Here is a 15,417-nt window from a genome sequence, read left to right as displayed (position 1 = left end):
TCTGCTGTCTTCTCCTGTTAATGATAAAGGGATAAGTTTGGGGTTCAATGAGAGAGAGCTGGATTCCAGAAAAATCCACAGCTCACTTCCCTGCCTCAAGCTGTCCCTAATTCAGAGCCTGGAAAATATGAATTCTTGCCTTACATTCTCCCACCATCCACCCGCTGGGTCAGCCCTTCACTCCTCAAATCCTAGCCAAGCCCCCAGTCACCCCCATATTTGGCAAGAACCTCTTGCTTCTCAATACCCTCCATTCCTTCTGGCTCAGTTGTGGCCCTATCAATCTCTTTTTTATTCCTTTTCTCCCCCTTGCATCTCCACCTCCCTCCTCAGTGTGCCTCTCCTGGGCCTCCTGACTCTCCTTCTTCCAACTTCATTCCCCGTTTTCCCTCAAGATCTCTCTCTGCCTCTCAGGGCGCCTGGGTGGCTCAGTTGGTTAAGCGACTGCCTTCGGCTCAGGTCATGATCCTGGAGTCCCAGGATCGAGTCCCACATCGGGCTCCCTGCTCGGCAGGGAGTCTGCTTCTCCCTCTGACCCTCCCCCCGTCATGTACTCTCTCTCTCTCTCTCTCTCTCTCTCTCATTCTCACTCTCTCAAATAAATAAATCTTAAAAAAAAAAAAAAAGATCTCTCTCTGCCTCTCTCTGCCTTTGTCTTCCCACCTCCATCTCCCTAGGGTAGAAGATATCCACCCCCCTCCCTCATTTGTGGAACTCACTGGGTTTCACTGGGTTTCTTGGTCCCAACCCTCCGCATCTTTGTATACCTCTATATGGTCTATGTGTATCTTTATGTATCTACATGCCCACCTGGTAGCTACTTCTAAGAGATGGTTTCACCCTATTTCGGCCTTGACGGACACCGCCCCCCCCCCCCCCGGTACCCCCACTCACTTTACCGCTCCTCTCCCCCAGGCCTCTGGACCCTAGAGTACAAGCGCGAGCTCACCACACCCCTGTGCATCGCTGCGGCCCGTGGCCACACGGCCTGCGTGCGCCACCTGCTCAGCCGCGACGCGGACCCCGACGCCAGCCCCGGCGGCCAGGGAGCCCTGCACGAGGCCTGCCTGGGGGGCCACACGGACTGCGCCCAGCTGCTGCTGCAGCACGGTGCCGACCCCGACCTGCTCAGCGCCGAGGGCCTGGCGCCCCTGCATCTCTGCCGCACGGCCGCCTCGCTCGGGTAAGGACACGCGGCCCCGCCCGGCACAGACCCGGACCGGACCTGGGCCATGGCTCCAGAAGCAGGCCACGCCCATCCGCCCCTGGCTCCGCCCCCAGGCCCCGCAGGTCCCGCCTCAGGACCCAACGGGTCCCCGCCCCATCCCTGGGCCCTGCACCCAGCCTCGGCCCATGCCCCAGGACACGGGCACACCCCGAGTCCTCACCCTACCCCGACTCCGGACCCGGGCCGCTGTCGCCGTTCCGGGACCCAGCCAGCCCCACCCCACCTCCAGACTCCGCCCCAGACCCTGTGGCCCCCACAGCGCAGCAGAACCCAGCTGGTCCCGCGCCCTGGCCGCGGACCTCAGACACCTCCTGCGCCCTGACCCCACCCAGACGCGGGACCCCGCAGCGGCCACATGGCCCGCTCCACCTGGTCACCCGCCCTGACCGCGGACCGCGATCCGCCCTTGGTCGACCCGGCCCCGGCCCCCACCACCCCACCCAGACCCTGAACCCCTGATCCTTGACCCCGGACCCCGGACGGACCTGAGCCCCTACGCCGAACTCCTAAGACCCCAGACCCAGACCCCGCCACGCCCCGGGACAGTACTGATCCTCCTCCCGGCCCAAGGCCCGGGACCCCGGACCCCGGACCCAGACCTCCCGGCCCCCGGCCCGCGGGCGGGTATAATTAGCGCTTGATTGCGAGCGCGAGGCGGGAGGCGCCACACCGAGGTAATGAGCGCGGTGATCACAGGCCTGCAGACGCCGGCGCTGAAGAATGCTAAAAGGCCACTGGCGGGGTTGGAGGCTGAAAAATTAGGGTTTTTAATGATAATTTTATGCAGAATAATTGTCACAGTGTGACATAAATGGTTAGCTCCTCGGGCGGGGCTTCGGAGTCCCACAGGAAGCCGAGCTGTCCCCGGCATTTGCGGGGGCACCGCAGCCCACCGAGCCCACAGCCTGCCCAGGCGCCGGGGTTCTGCAAGGTCTGCAGCTGCCTGTCCAGCCCCCCGGCTGACCTTGCAGGGTGTCGGTCCCCATGGGGCCCACGAGGGCCCGGGAGAGGCGGCGAGGGGCCACACGTCGTAGCACAGGACATAATTATGCTTGGGTTTCTCAGCTTGCATTTTGTCATCTTGACACCTCTTTAGTCAAAATGTTCTGGTCCCTGCTCTTGGGGTTATCATTTCTTCTGTCACTGGGGTGAGGATTAAATAAAATCACCACTGTAAAAGCAGACAGGGAGGGCTATTGGGCTCTCGGTGACCCAAGGAGGGGTACCACCTACCATTATCACTTTAGAGGAGAACAGGAACTCAGAAAGGTTCGAGGACCCCCAGGTCTTCAGAGCTACTGAAGGAAACAATATTCTAACAATGTATTTTTTTAAGTAACTTTACTCAGGTGTGATTGGCATACAGTAAACTGCACGTTTTAAGTGTGGGATTTGATAAATGTGGACATATATATGCATTCATGAAACCATCCCCACAATCCAGATAGTGCACACACCTATCCCCATCAGAAGGTTCCCTGTCCCACTGTTATCTCTTCCATTATCCCACTGATCTGCTTTTTGTCACTCTAATTTAGTCTGAGTTTGCCAGACTTTTATATTTTGTCTGGTCTCTTTCATGCAACATAATTACTTCGAGATCATGTTGCTTCATGGATCCACAATTCACTCCTTTTCATTGCTCAGTGGTCTTCCGTGATCTGGGAATACCACAATGTGTTTATCCATTCACATGTTGAAAGACATTTGATTGTTTCCAGTCTGAGGCCATAAGAAATACAGCTGCTATGAACATTTGTGTACTAGCCTTTGTACGGGTGTATGCTTTCCTTTCTTCTGGATGTAGACTTAGGATTGGAATGTCTGAGTCCTATGATATGATTAAAAGGTCACCTTTTAAGAAACTGCCAAGCTGATTTCCAAAGCGGCTGGGTCATGTTACATTCCCACCAACGGTGTTCTGGTTCCTTCACATCCTCAGTGGTCCTTGGTATGGTCACTCTTTAATTGTGGACATTTTAATAGGTGTGTAGAAGTACACTATTGTAGCTTTGATTTGAAATTCCCTAATGACAAGTGACGTTGAGCCTCTTTTCATGTACCTATTTGACATCCATGCATTTGCTTTAATGAAGTATCTGTTTAAACCTTGTGTCCATGTTTTTAAATTGGGCTGTTTTCTTCTTAAATTTTGAGATTTCTTTATATATTCTGGCTGCAAGTCCCTCATCAGACATGTAATTCGTTAATATTATCTTCTGATGTGTGGGTTATATTTTCTTCTCTTAAAAGTGTGTTTTGAAGAACAGCGATTCTTAATGTTGGTGGAATCCAGCTTATCAATTTTTTCTTTTAGGGGTTATCCTGGGTTATTATACGTTTAAAAAAAAATCTTTGCCTAACCCAGGGTCACAAACATTCCCTCCTGCATTTTCCTCTATAAATTTAATAACTGTATATTTTACATTTAAGTCTGTGACCCATTTTTAGTTAATTTCTGGATATGGTGTGAGGTATGGATTGAAGCTTTTTTCTCCGCACGTGGATGTCCGATTGTTCCAGCACCATTTGTCAAAAAGCCTTTCCTTTCTCCACTGAATTGCCTTTGTACTTTTGTCTAAAATCAACCGACTATTTATATGTGTTGGTTTCTTTCTGGACTCTGTTGTCATGTACACACAGGACAGGACAAGGTCTGACTGTTTCAGTTGGTAAAGACCCAAAGAGCCACCCTTAAATTCAGACCATTTATCACCTACAGAAGCAGTGAAGAGAGGAATAGCCAAAGGTGCCAACTCTTCCTCCCACACATCAGGAAGGACAACACCTAAATGAAAGGGGCCAGATGATTAGCAGTGTGAGTTGTAGGATATCCAGTTGCTGAGCAGCCAACTATAGACTTGAGCTGAATGGTTCTATAGTCTGCGGCTCCACTCTGAGGAGGCAAGGCAGGAAGTCCCAAGCCTCACCAGAACCCAAAAGATGATGAAAAACTCTCATGATAGGGAGGCAAGTGGACAATGGCCTTACAGCAGCACCTTACAACCTTCCCATCCATAAAGATCACAGAGTGTCCTGCCAAGACTTAGATCAGCAGTGGGTCAAGACTTTCGCTTGCATGGCCTATGTGGATACATACAAGGTTGCCGGGGCTCCATGGCAGAATTTGTGTTCTATTTCATTGATCTCTTTGTCAATGTTGACCAATACCACTTGCATGGCATACTCTAGCTCTAGAAGAAATCTCAAAGTCAGGTAGTAGAAGTTCTCAGGCACTGTTCATTGTCAAAGTTGTTTTTGGCTATCCTAGCTCTTTGCATTTCCATATAAATTTTAAAACCAGTTTGTCAGCTTCTACAAAAAAGGCTGCAGGGTTTTCACTGGAATTGCTATGAATCTGTGGATCAATCTATAGATCTGGGGAGAATTGATATAACAAACACAATAAAGCTCTCCATTTCTTTAGGTCTTTAATTTCTCTCTGCTGTTTCTTAGTTTTCAGTGTATGGGGCTAGCGCATATTTGTCAGATTTATCCCTAAATATTTTTTTTTAATTTTTTTTGTGCTTTGTAAATGGTATTTTTAATTTAAATTTTTAATCATATGTAGCTATTATATAAAATAATAATTTATTTTTTGCATATTGATCTCGTATCTTGCAACCTTGTTAAACTCACTAATTGTTCTCATAACTCATTGTAAATTCCATAAGATTTCTATGTAGGCAGCCATGTGATCTTTGGATAAACAGTTTTACTTCTTTTTCTATTGATGCATTTTATTCCTTTTCTGGCTTTATAGCATTGGCTAGAGCCTCCATTGCAATGATGAATAGAAGTAGTAAAGAGCAGAAAACTTTTCTTATTCCTGATCTTAGAGGAAAGCCTTACGTCTTCCCGCATTAAGTATGATATTAGATGTTGGATTTTATAGCTGAACTTTTTCAGATTGAGAGAGCTCCCTTCTATTCCTAGCTTCCTGAGAGTTTGGATATTTGGATATTGAATTTTCTCAAATGCCTTTTCTGCACATTTAGAGATGTGTGTTTTTTTAGTCTGTTAATATGATGATGATTTACAGTGATTGTTTTTCAAATGTTAAACCAACCTTGCCTTCTTGAGATAAACTACAGTCTATCATGAGTATTATCCTTTTTAATAAATTCTTGGGTTTGATTAGATGGAAAAAAATTTAATCTGTATCTATGCTCATGGAAGATATTTGTCCGTAATTTTCTTTTCTTGTAATGTCTTTATCTGGTCTTGGTGTCAGAGTAATGCTGGTCTCAAAAATGAGTTGGAAAGTGTCTCTTCCTTATCTATTTTCTTGAAGAGCTAGCATAAAATTGTTATTTCTTTCTCAAATGTTTAGTAGAATCCATCAGTGAAGCTATCTGGGCCTGGAGTTTTCTTTGTGAGGTTTTTTAACTACTAATTCAATTTCTTTAATAGCTATAGTGCTACTCAAAATATTTCTTTCTTTTTGAGTGAGCTTTGATAGTTTGCATCTTTGAAAAGATTTAGCTCTTTCATCTACATTGTTGAATTTATTGGCATAAATTGTTCTTATTATCCTTTTAATCTGTAGAATCTATAGTAATATCACCACTCTCATTCATGATATTAGAATTCATTATATTGTTTCTTTTATTTTCTTCCCTGATCAGTCTTGCTTTTGATTTCATTGGTTGGTTGGTTGGTTTTACTGTTTTCTATTTCACTAACTTCCCTGGTGGCCTTTATTACCCTCCATTCTTTGATTATCTTGAATTTCATTTGCTCTCCTTTTTCTAATTTCTGAAGATAGAAACTAATGTCATTGATTCAATGATTTTTTTTTAAATTTTCTAATATATGCTTTTGGTGCAATACATGTCCCCATACGTGTTACTTTAGCGAAATCCCACAAATTTTAATATCATACTTTTCCACTTTCAGTTAGTTTTAAATTCTTTCTAATTTCTCTTTTTATTTTTTTTCTTTGAACTGTAATTATGTAGAAGTGTGTTATTTAGTTTTCAAATATTTGGGTATTTTCCAGATATCTAGTATTGATTTCTAATTTAATTCCACGTGATTAGAGAACTTAACTTTGTATCACTTTGCTCCTTTTAAATTTGAGTCTTCTTTTATTATACAAAATATATTCAGTCTTAGCAAATGTTCCATGTACACCAGAAAGGAATTGTTGTTGGGAGAAGTAGTCTATAAATGTCAACTGAGTCAAGTTGCCTAGTGTTAAGTCTTCTATATCCTTACTGATTTTCTGCCCACTTATTTTACAAGTTATTGAAAGAGCGGTGTTGAAATCTCTAACTACAATCATGGATTTGTCTGTTTCTCTCTACAGTTCTATCAGTTTTTGCTTCAAATATTTTGAAGCTTTGTTATTAGGTACATGGATGTTCAGCGGTTATGTCCTCTTGAAGAACTGGCCTCCATCATTTTTTTTAGATTTTATTTAAATTCAAGTTAGTTAATATATGGTGTATGATTAGTTTCAGGGGTAGTATTTAGTGATTCATCAGTTGCATATGACACCCAGTAATATTCTTTGCTCTAAAATCTACTTAGTCTTGGGGCGCCTGGGTGGCTCAGTCAGTTAGGCGTCCAACTCTGCTCAGGTCGTGATCTCAGGATCATGAGATCGAGGCCCATGTCAGCTCCATGCTTGGTGTGGAGTCTGCTTGAGATTCTTTCTCCCTCTCCCTCTGCCCCTCCCCACCCTGCGCTCTCTCGCTCTCTCGCTCTCAAATAAATAATCTTTTAAAAATAAAATAAATTAAATTTTTTTAAACTACTTAGTCTCAGGTGCCTGGGTGGCTCAGTCATTAAGCGTCTGCCTTCAGCTCAGGTCATGAACCTGGAGTCCTGGGATCGAGCCCCACATTGTGCTCCTTACTCCACGGGAGGCCTGCTTCTCCCTCTCCCATTCCCCCTGCTTGTGTTCCCTCTCTCACTGTGTCGCTCTCTGTCAAATACATAAAATCTTTAAAAATAATAAAATAAATAAAATAAAATAAAAACTACTTAGTCTCATATTAATATATCTAGTCTGATGTTAATATAAATTGCTTCTGAACAGTGTTATCATTAGTATGTCTTTTTCCATCTATATTAGTTCTCTATTGCTGCATAACATCACCACGGGGCACCAAGGTGGCTCAATCATTTAAGCCCCCAACTCTTGATTTCAGCTCAGGTCTTAATCTCAGGGTCATGAGTTCAAGCCCCATGTTGGACTTGGAGCCTACTTAAAAAAAAAAAAAATCACCACAAACTTAGAGACTTGAAACAACACACATTTATTACCTCAAAGTTTCTGTGGGTGAAAAGTTTGGGAATGGCTTAGCTGGGTTCTCTACTTCAGAGTCACGAACAAGACTGCAATCAAGATGTCATCGAGGCCTGGGGTTTCATCTGAAGAATCAACTGGAAAAGAATCTGCTGCCAAACTCATAGGGTCATCAGCAGGATTCAGTTCCTCAGGGACTGTGGACTGAAGGTCTCAGGGGTCTTTTTTAAGCTTTATTTATTTATTTTAGAGAGAGAGAGTGCTTGGTGAGGGCAGAGGGAGAGGGAGAGAGACACTTAAGTGGACTCCGCATTGAGCGAGAAGCTCAAAGAGTCCAATGCTTGACCGATTGTGCCACCCGGGCGCCCCTGAAGGTCTCAGTTTCTTGCTGACAATTGACTGAAGGCCAACCTCAGTTTGTGTCTTTATTTTTAAAGTGGATTTCTTGTAGGCAGCTTATAATTGGATCTTTCTTTAAATCCAGTCTGATAGTCTCTGCCTTTTAATGGGATGCTTAAAGTATTTACATCTAATGTGATTTGACATGGCTAGGTTCAAATCAAACATCTTGCTTTTTTTTTTTTTCTACCCATTCTTTGTTCCCTTTATCTTCTTTTTTTTACCTTCTTCTGTATTAATTGAGGATTTTGGGGGGCACCTGAGTGGCTCAGTCGGTTAAGCTCTGTCTTCAGCTCAGGTCATGATCCTGGAGTCCTGGGACCAAGCCCCACATCGGACTCCCTGCTCAGCGGGGAGTCTGCTTCTCCCTCGCCTCTGTCCCTCTCTCCTGCTCATGCTCGCTCTCTCTCTCTCAAATAAATAAATAAAATCTTTTTTAAAAATTGAGGATGCTTTGTGATTCCATTATATCTCCTGTTTTGGCTTATCCTATACAACATTTTGTTGTGTTATTTTAGTAGTTGCTTTGGTTTATAGTGTACATCTTTACCTTATCAGTCTGCACTCAAGTAATGCCATACTACTTCACATATAGGACAACAGTATACTTCCATTTCTCTTCTCTGAGCCTTTGTGCTATTGGTATCACATATTTTACTTCTACGTATAAGTCCCACAATAACTTGTTACTGTTTTTGTTCGACTAGTCAATAATTTTTTAAATATATTGAAATAATAAAGAAAAAGTTTTTATGCTTACCCAGGGAGTTCCTATTTCCAGTTTCCTTCATCCTTTTGTATAGATCAAAGATTTCATCTAGTATCATTTTTTCTCTGCTTGAAGGGCTATCTTTAATATTTCTTATAGGGAAGATATGCTGGTGGTGAATCCTTTCAGTGTCTGTATGTTTAAAAAGGTCTTTATTTCCCCTGAGTGTTTGAAAGGTGCTTTTTTAGGTAGAGAATTCTGGGTTGGCAGAGTTTTTTTCCTTCAGTGTTTTAGACACAGCTCCACTATCTTTTAACTTCCATTTTTAAATGAGAAATCTGTCTTTTTTATGTTTGTTCTTTTGTAATAATGTCCTTTTCCTAGCTTAACTCTTTTCTCCTTATCACTGATTATAAGCAATTTGATAATAATGTGTTTCGATGTTCATGTTTCTTGTCCTTGAGATTCAGTGAGTTTCTTGCATCTGTGGGCTTATACTTTTGATCAAATTTGGAAAAATTTTGGCAATTATTTCTTCACATGTTTTCTGTACCATCCCCTCCTCTCTTTCAGGGACTCCAATTACATGTATGTAACACCATTCAAAGTTGTTGCACAGCTCACTGATGCTCTGTTCATTTTTTTCTTATGTACTTGGTTTATCTTTTTTTCTAAAATACCTAATCTACCATTATTCCCATCCAGTGTATTTTTCATCTCAGTCATGGTTTCCAACTTTAGAAGTCCAGTGTTAAGTCTCTTATATCTTCCACACATTTACTTAATGTGTTCTGTCTTTCCTCTAGCTCCTCAAATATATGGAAATAATTGTAATGACTGTTTTACCTATCTACTAATTCTATCATCTAGGTCAGTTTTAAGGGACTGAGTTTTTTTTTTTTCCTTTGTTTATTTCACTGGGTGCTGGATATTTTTGTATCCCTATCAGTATTCTTGATCTCTGCCCTGGAATGTAAAGTTATTTGGAAATACTTTACAATCTTTTGGGGTCTTGATCAGAGCAGTATTTAGTCTAAGGTTGATTTTTTTCCCCACTACTGAGACAACACCCTTCTTAGTACTCTAATCCATGCCCCATTATTTCTGAGGTTTTACACTCTGGTTGTTGAGAACAGGCACTATTCCTGAACCCATACATGCTATGAGCACAATTCTCTCTAACCCTTTTGGGGGGGCTATTTCCCCAGTCTTGAGCAGTTCCCTCACACACATACACTAATCAGTACTCAAATGCATACTCAGGGAGACCCTCTGCAAAGTTCTTTCTCTGTGAAGACAACCCTGCCAGGTACTCTGCCTTGCAAACGCCACCTGCCTTGGCTTCGCCAGACTCCTAGATCCAGCTCCTCAATTCTGAGTCCACTGGGCTCTGTCTAGGACCCCTTCACTGAGCCCCAGTCTGGGAGCCCAGAGGTCCTTTGAGAGGTCAAGCAGTTCAGTGTTTGCCCATTATGTTGGTAAGTTCAAACCCTGTGATCCACTTCTGCCCTCAGCTGCAGGCATTCTCCACTTTCTAGCTTAACTTTAGGGGAAGCTGGGTAAGAGGCATTTGGAAATTCTCTGTGCTACCTTTGCAACTCTTCTATAAACCTAAAATAATTTTAAAATAAGAAGAGTTTTTAAAACCAAGTTGGCTTTACACCGTAGGCTCCAACCTCCCATTTTACAATATTAGAAAAGTATTGCTTTTTACTAAGAAATGAGACAGAAACACCTACTCAGAGTACAAATTATTGTGAATCCCATCAATAGCTCTTCCAACAAGCCACCAAGCTCACATTTGGGGATCATAAAGAGCTGAGATGTATGCAGACCACTAGAGCTACAGCTTATACACTGTGTGATAGGAACTAATTTCCTGGCTTGAGTTGGTTTTTCAGAAATCATACAGGTCCAGAAGATGGTTTAATAAGGACTTTTAAAATGCCTCTGTATTAATGTGGAGCTTTTTAAATCTCTTTTCTTTTGTCTTCCTCTTTCTCTTCCTCTTCTTCTCACTTCTCTTCTGCCTCTACGTATCTCTCTATGTGACTGTTTCTCCCTGGTGCTTTCATTTGACAGTCTTGACTTATTTAAATCCTGGTTAGTGGGGGAAAGTTTGAAATAAGTGATGAATATACCAGAAGTTCAGGCTGAACTATGCAACAGCTGACTGAGAATCCCTTCGATATCAATGATTATAATGGGAAATGCTGGTGGATTCCATTGAACACCTCTACAATAACATAGCCAACTACCTTGAAGGATAAAAAGCTAATAGATGTCAGAAAGGGCTTGGGGTTTCGACCACAGCTTTTCAGCTCTAAAGAGTCCCCCTAAAGTTAGACTCCGAGGAGGTCTGGCTTCAGGTAGTATAAACATATTATCACTTTGACAAGAAAGAGCTACTTTCTCCAGAATCTTTTTATACATAGTAGATTTTAGGTCATCCTTAATTTTTTTACCTTACAGTAGAGAGGGGGTCGTTGACCTACATACAGAGCCATTTCATTTTCTTACTCTTGATGACAATGGTCTCCACACCTAGGGACCCACTTCTGCTCCAACCCCTTTTAGTCAGCAATTCACCATGGGTGCAGGACTTTAAAACCTTTGAGTCTCTGAGTTCCTGGGATTAAAAAAGAAAAATTATCTGTGCTTCCTTCCAACCAGCAAGCTTCAGAATTCAGAATTCAACACACAAAAAGGGATATCGAAGCTTTAATCTAGGAGCCCTTTGAAGAGATTTTCCCAAAAAGAAAAGTTCCAGTAAAGTTACTCTCTTCACGTTAGTAGCCTGCATGTCAGCCTCGCCCTATTTATTATCAGACTCCTCTCGTGACCCTTTTTTAAATTCTGAAATAATTAAAATGAGAAAAGAATTAGTAGAGTCCTGATTCTTTTTTTCATGTAAAGTTATCTTGACTTAAATGGAAGGAAGAAGGACTCACTTCCTTCACGAACATATGAGTAAAAAGCATGCATGTTTACTTTTTTTGTCCCAGCTGGATTAATTTAACTTAATAACAAATCATTCATAAGCCAGCATTGGACTTGGGAAAGCAGCTAATTACCTTTAAAATCATTGCAGAAAATCACTGGACAATGCTTTTCTAGTTCAGACCAGGCAGGCTGAAATCTGAGCAGAGAGAAAGAGGGTATTACGTTTCCTGAGGCAAGAAAGGCACACTCTGGTCAGGTTCAAGCATGGATAACTGTTCAAAGTCCCCACACCAACCCCAAAAGTCTCCACCAAATAACAGGAAGAGTTACCTGCATAAGAGTTACCAGGCTCTCGGGCATTGATACATAATCCAGAAAACTGTCCACACTTTCCATACCCTAGATGAGTGAGTGATATATTGAGGGGAGAAAACATGCCCTGATCCAACAGGAGTTGGAGGCATCAGAAGGATATTAAAGAGCAAGGTGTCAGAGAGGGGCCGTCCTCATCGGGTGATTTGATTATTTGCAGAACATCACACATTCCTGAGCACTTGTAACTGTCTTACTTCCTACAGTCGTCCAGCAGACCGGCAAGGCATTGTTATCCCCAGTCTTCAGATCAGGAAACTGAGGCTCATCGAAGGCCTATGTTTTGCTAGTAAGGTGGCACACAGTGGAAATTGTCAAAAGCCAAGTGTTGTAAGAGAAACCAACGCTGAAAGATCACCTCTCCCTTGAGCCTAAGGCAGACGCTTAACGACTGAGCCACCCAGGCATCCCCACCTAAGTTCTTTTCAAAAACTCTGTTATCTAGCCACCACCTTTCAGACACATACTATCACAGGTGTACTCCCCTCCCCCCAACCCTGGACGGCCTCTCAGCCAGATGTGTCAGCTTTCTGGTCACTGGCCAAGTCCTATTTGAACATCTACAACTCATTGTCAGGAATGAAAAGAGGTAATGCAGGCCAAATCAAACCTTTACCCTCAGGGCAAAACCTTTGATCAGACACTCGAAGAAAGATATACAAATGGCCAATAAGCAAATGAAAAGGTGCTCAACATCATTAGTCATCGGGGAAATGCAAATTAAAACCACAAGGAAAAATTCACTGTTTCACACCCATTGGAATGGCTAAAGTCAAAACCCCTGACAAATACCGAACATCAGCAAGAATGCCGAACAACCAGAACTCATGTACACTGTTGTTGGGAGTGTATAATAATATAATCACTTCAAAAAATGTTTGGCAGTTTCTTTTAGAGTTAAATATATACCTGCCAGCAATTCTATGTCTAGATATTTACCCAAGAGAAATCAGAAAATATGCCCTCAAGAAGATTTACACAAAGATGTTCATAGCAGGGCACCTGGGTGGCTCAGTAAGTTAAGCATCTGCCTTAGGCCCCAGTCGTGATTCCAGGGTCCTGGAATCAAGTCCCACATCGGGCTCCCTGCTCAGTGGGGAGTCTGCTTCTCCCTCTGCCTCTGCTCCTCCCCCTGCTTGTGCTCTCTCTCAAATAAATAAAATATTTTTTTTAAAACGATGTTCATAGTAGCTTTATTCATAATAGCCAAAAAAACAGAAATGCCCAAATGTCCGTCAATCTCAATAGATGAGGGAATTTGAAAATTGTGGCATATCCATACAATTAAATACGACTCCAAAATAAAAATGAATGTTACTCATGCATGCAACAATATGGATGAACGTCACAGACATTATGCTGAGCAAAAGACATCAGACACCAAAAAGGAGAAAATTCTAGGAAAGACAAAATTAAATCATGAGAGAAATCAGAACAGTGGTTGCCTATGGGGGTGATGACTGACTGGTAGCAAATACAAGGGAACTTCTTGGAGAAATGGAAACATTCGACATCTTGACTGGGATGTTACTTACACAGGTGTATTCCTTTGTCAAAATTTATACAACTCTAGTCTTAAGTCCTGTGCATTCCTCTGTCTGCAAAGTTTCCCTCACTTTAAAATTCATACACACATGCATTCACACATGCATACATACATAAAACTTTTCTCTCATCCAATTCAAAGCCCCCCCACCTTATCCCAACACCTGCTTAAAGAAGGAGTCGAGTCTTTCCTTCTTCTTTTGCTCATTCTTCATTTTGCTTATCATTCTGATGCTTCTGGGTCTTCCTCTTCATCCAGTATATTGGGAGGAGAGAGAGGTTGTCCATTTCTTGTTGAGGAAGGGACACTAGTGAAGTTTCTAAAAAGTCAGATACTACTTCAGGGGCAAGCAAGCAGAATTCACAGTTTGTTCCTTAAATCATTTCTCAGTTCACCAAATGCAGGGTTTCACTTGCAATTTGGGGAGAATTTGCCCAAGATACCATCACCAGCCACAGCCATCATTCACTTCAGAAAAAAATGTGATGGCCATTGCTCCAAGAGAAACCATACGGATGGAAATGGCCAGCCGATTTCTCTCTCAATCTTCCCCCTACCCTGAAGGATTTGTCCATTCACATCAGCCATTTCAACTGTAAACACGTATGCTTGTTTAGTCTCACAGCTTAGCATCCTTGAAGAGAAAGAGAAGAAAGACCGAACAGAAAAGGGCAGGTGGCAGGTCCCCAAAGGAGAACCTCAGCAGAAGGTCCAGGGAAATAAAGTGGAACTGCTCCTCCATCAAAATCTTGGGGCAGTGGCTTCCCCGTCCCTCATTCGGAGCCAGCTGGGGAGTCTAACCACAGGAGGGAAACTTCTTGCAATGGCTTCATTAGAAAACAGGGCTGTATTTTCCTCCTCAGTCTCTCCCCCATGTCCCCTGCCCCCCACAGGCTGGCTCTTGCCCAGGGCTCAGACGGTGGCTTCCACCCCAGCCTTGGGGCTCCAGCCACCCTGCCCCGGGGACCTGTCTCCAGCCCATCAGCCTGCATGTCAGCTCTGAGGAGGAAACAGAGTAGCAATGATGATCCAAGGAGACGGGTTGATAACACTCACTGTGCACATCATCGAGCGTGAAACCCCTTCTGCCTGTCAGAGGGACTGGGCGGCAGTCGTGTAAGGAGAATGGTGAAGGGCAGTTGGGGTTGTCCAAGGACACTGGCGACCTCCGGCCATAGGACACGCTGCTCAGGAGGCAGATGCTTAACACGCGAACAAAGTGCTTAGGAGCCATGTCTCTGTCCCCACGAAAAAGATGAAGCGAGGTTTCTGAATCTTGAATTTCATGTGATTTTGAATAGTTCCTTCATCTCCCACGTCCCTACCCTTGAGATCATTGCGCAAACCTCAAAAACTGAGTGCAGCTGGGAGGAATGAGATCTCGCGTGCAGAGTTGCTGGCATAACTGGGTGAGAAGCAGGCTGGTGTGGCCTCAGCACCAAGTCCCCAAGGCTGGTGACCTCCCCTGCCTTGTCCTGCCTTCTGGGTCCTGCCGCAAGTCTGTCCAGAAATTCTGAGGAAGTGCTCAGACAAGACACACTTCTCCCTGCCTTGAGGGCAGGACGGAACACAGCACGGACAGTGTCCCCCACTTACTGAATGAATGAGCGAATGCATGAAGCACTGGCAGAAAAGTCCAGAGATAACTTACGGAAAATGCCTCGCACAGTGCCTTGCTCAGAGAGAGTGCTTAACAGACGATATCAATGGGAAGAGGCAGCAGGTGGGTGGCATGGCTGAGAGCTTTGGAGCCAGAGGAGGAAAACCTTGGCTGTATGTCCTTATGCAAGTCACTGGCCTTTTTAAGCCTCAATTTTCCCACCTGCAAATTCCACCCACAATGCAGATTTGTTGCAAAAACCGCAGATAACATTTTTTAAAAATAAATTTAGATATCAAGTACTGGGAACCTCTCAGCTCAGGTCCAGAGGCTGTGAAATCCCACTGTTGAGGGCTTTGTGTAA

The 15,417-nt window shown here is 43.5% G+C and overlaps 1 protein-coding gene across 1 annotated transcript in view; it reads left to right on the top strand.

Annotated features, from left to right (window-relative positions):
* ASB18 (ankyrin repeat and SOCS box containing 18) overlaps positions 1-15,417 on the top strand; it is a 59,732-nt gene that overhangs the window by 22,351 nt on the left and 21,964 nt on the right. Inside the window, exon 3 of the mRNA XM_021678955.1 lies at positions 916-1,183. Within this exon, the coding sequence (XP_021534630.1) occupies positions 916-1,183 (268 nt within the window). The remainder of the gene's footprint in view (positions 1-915; positions 1,184-15,417) is intronic.

This window comes from Neomonachus schauinslandi, chromosome 3, assembly GCF_002201575.2.
Source record: "Neomonachus schauinslandi chromosome 3, ASM220157v2, whole genome shotgun sequence".
Taxonomy (NCBI): domain Eukaryota; kingdom Metazoa; phylum Chordata; class Mammalia; order Carnivora; family Phocidae; genus Neomonachus; species Neomonachus schauinslandi.
This window is presented reverse-complemented; position numbering and strand designations above follow the sequence as displayed.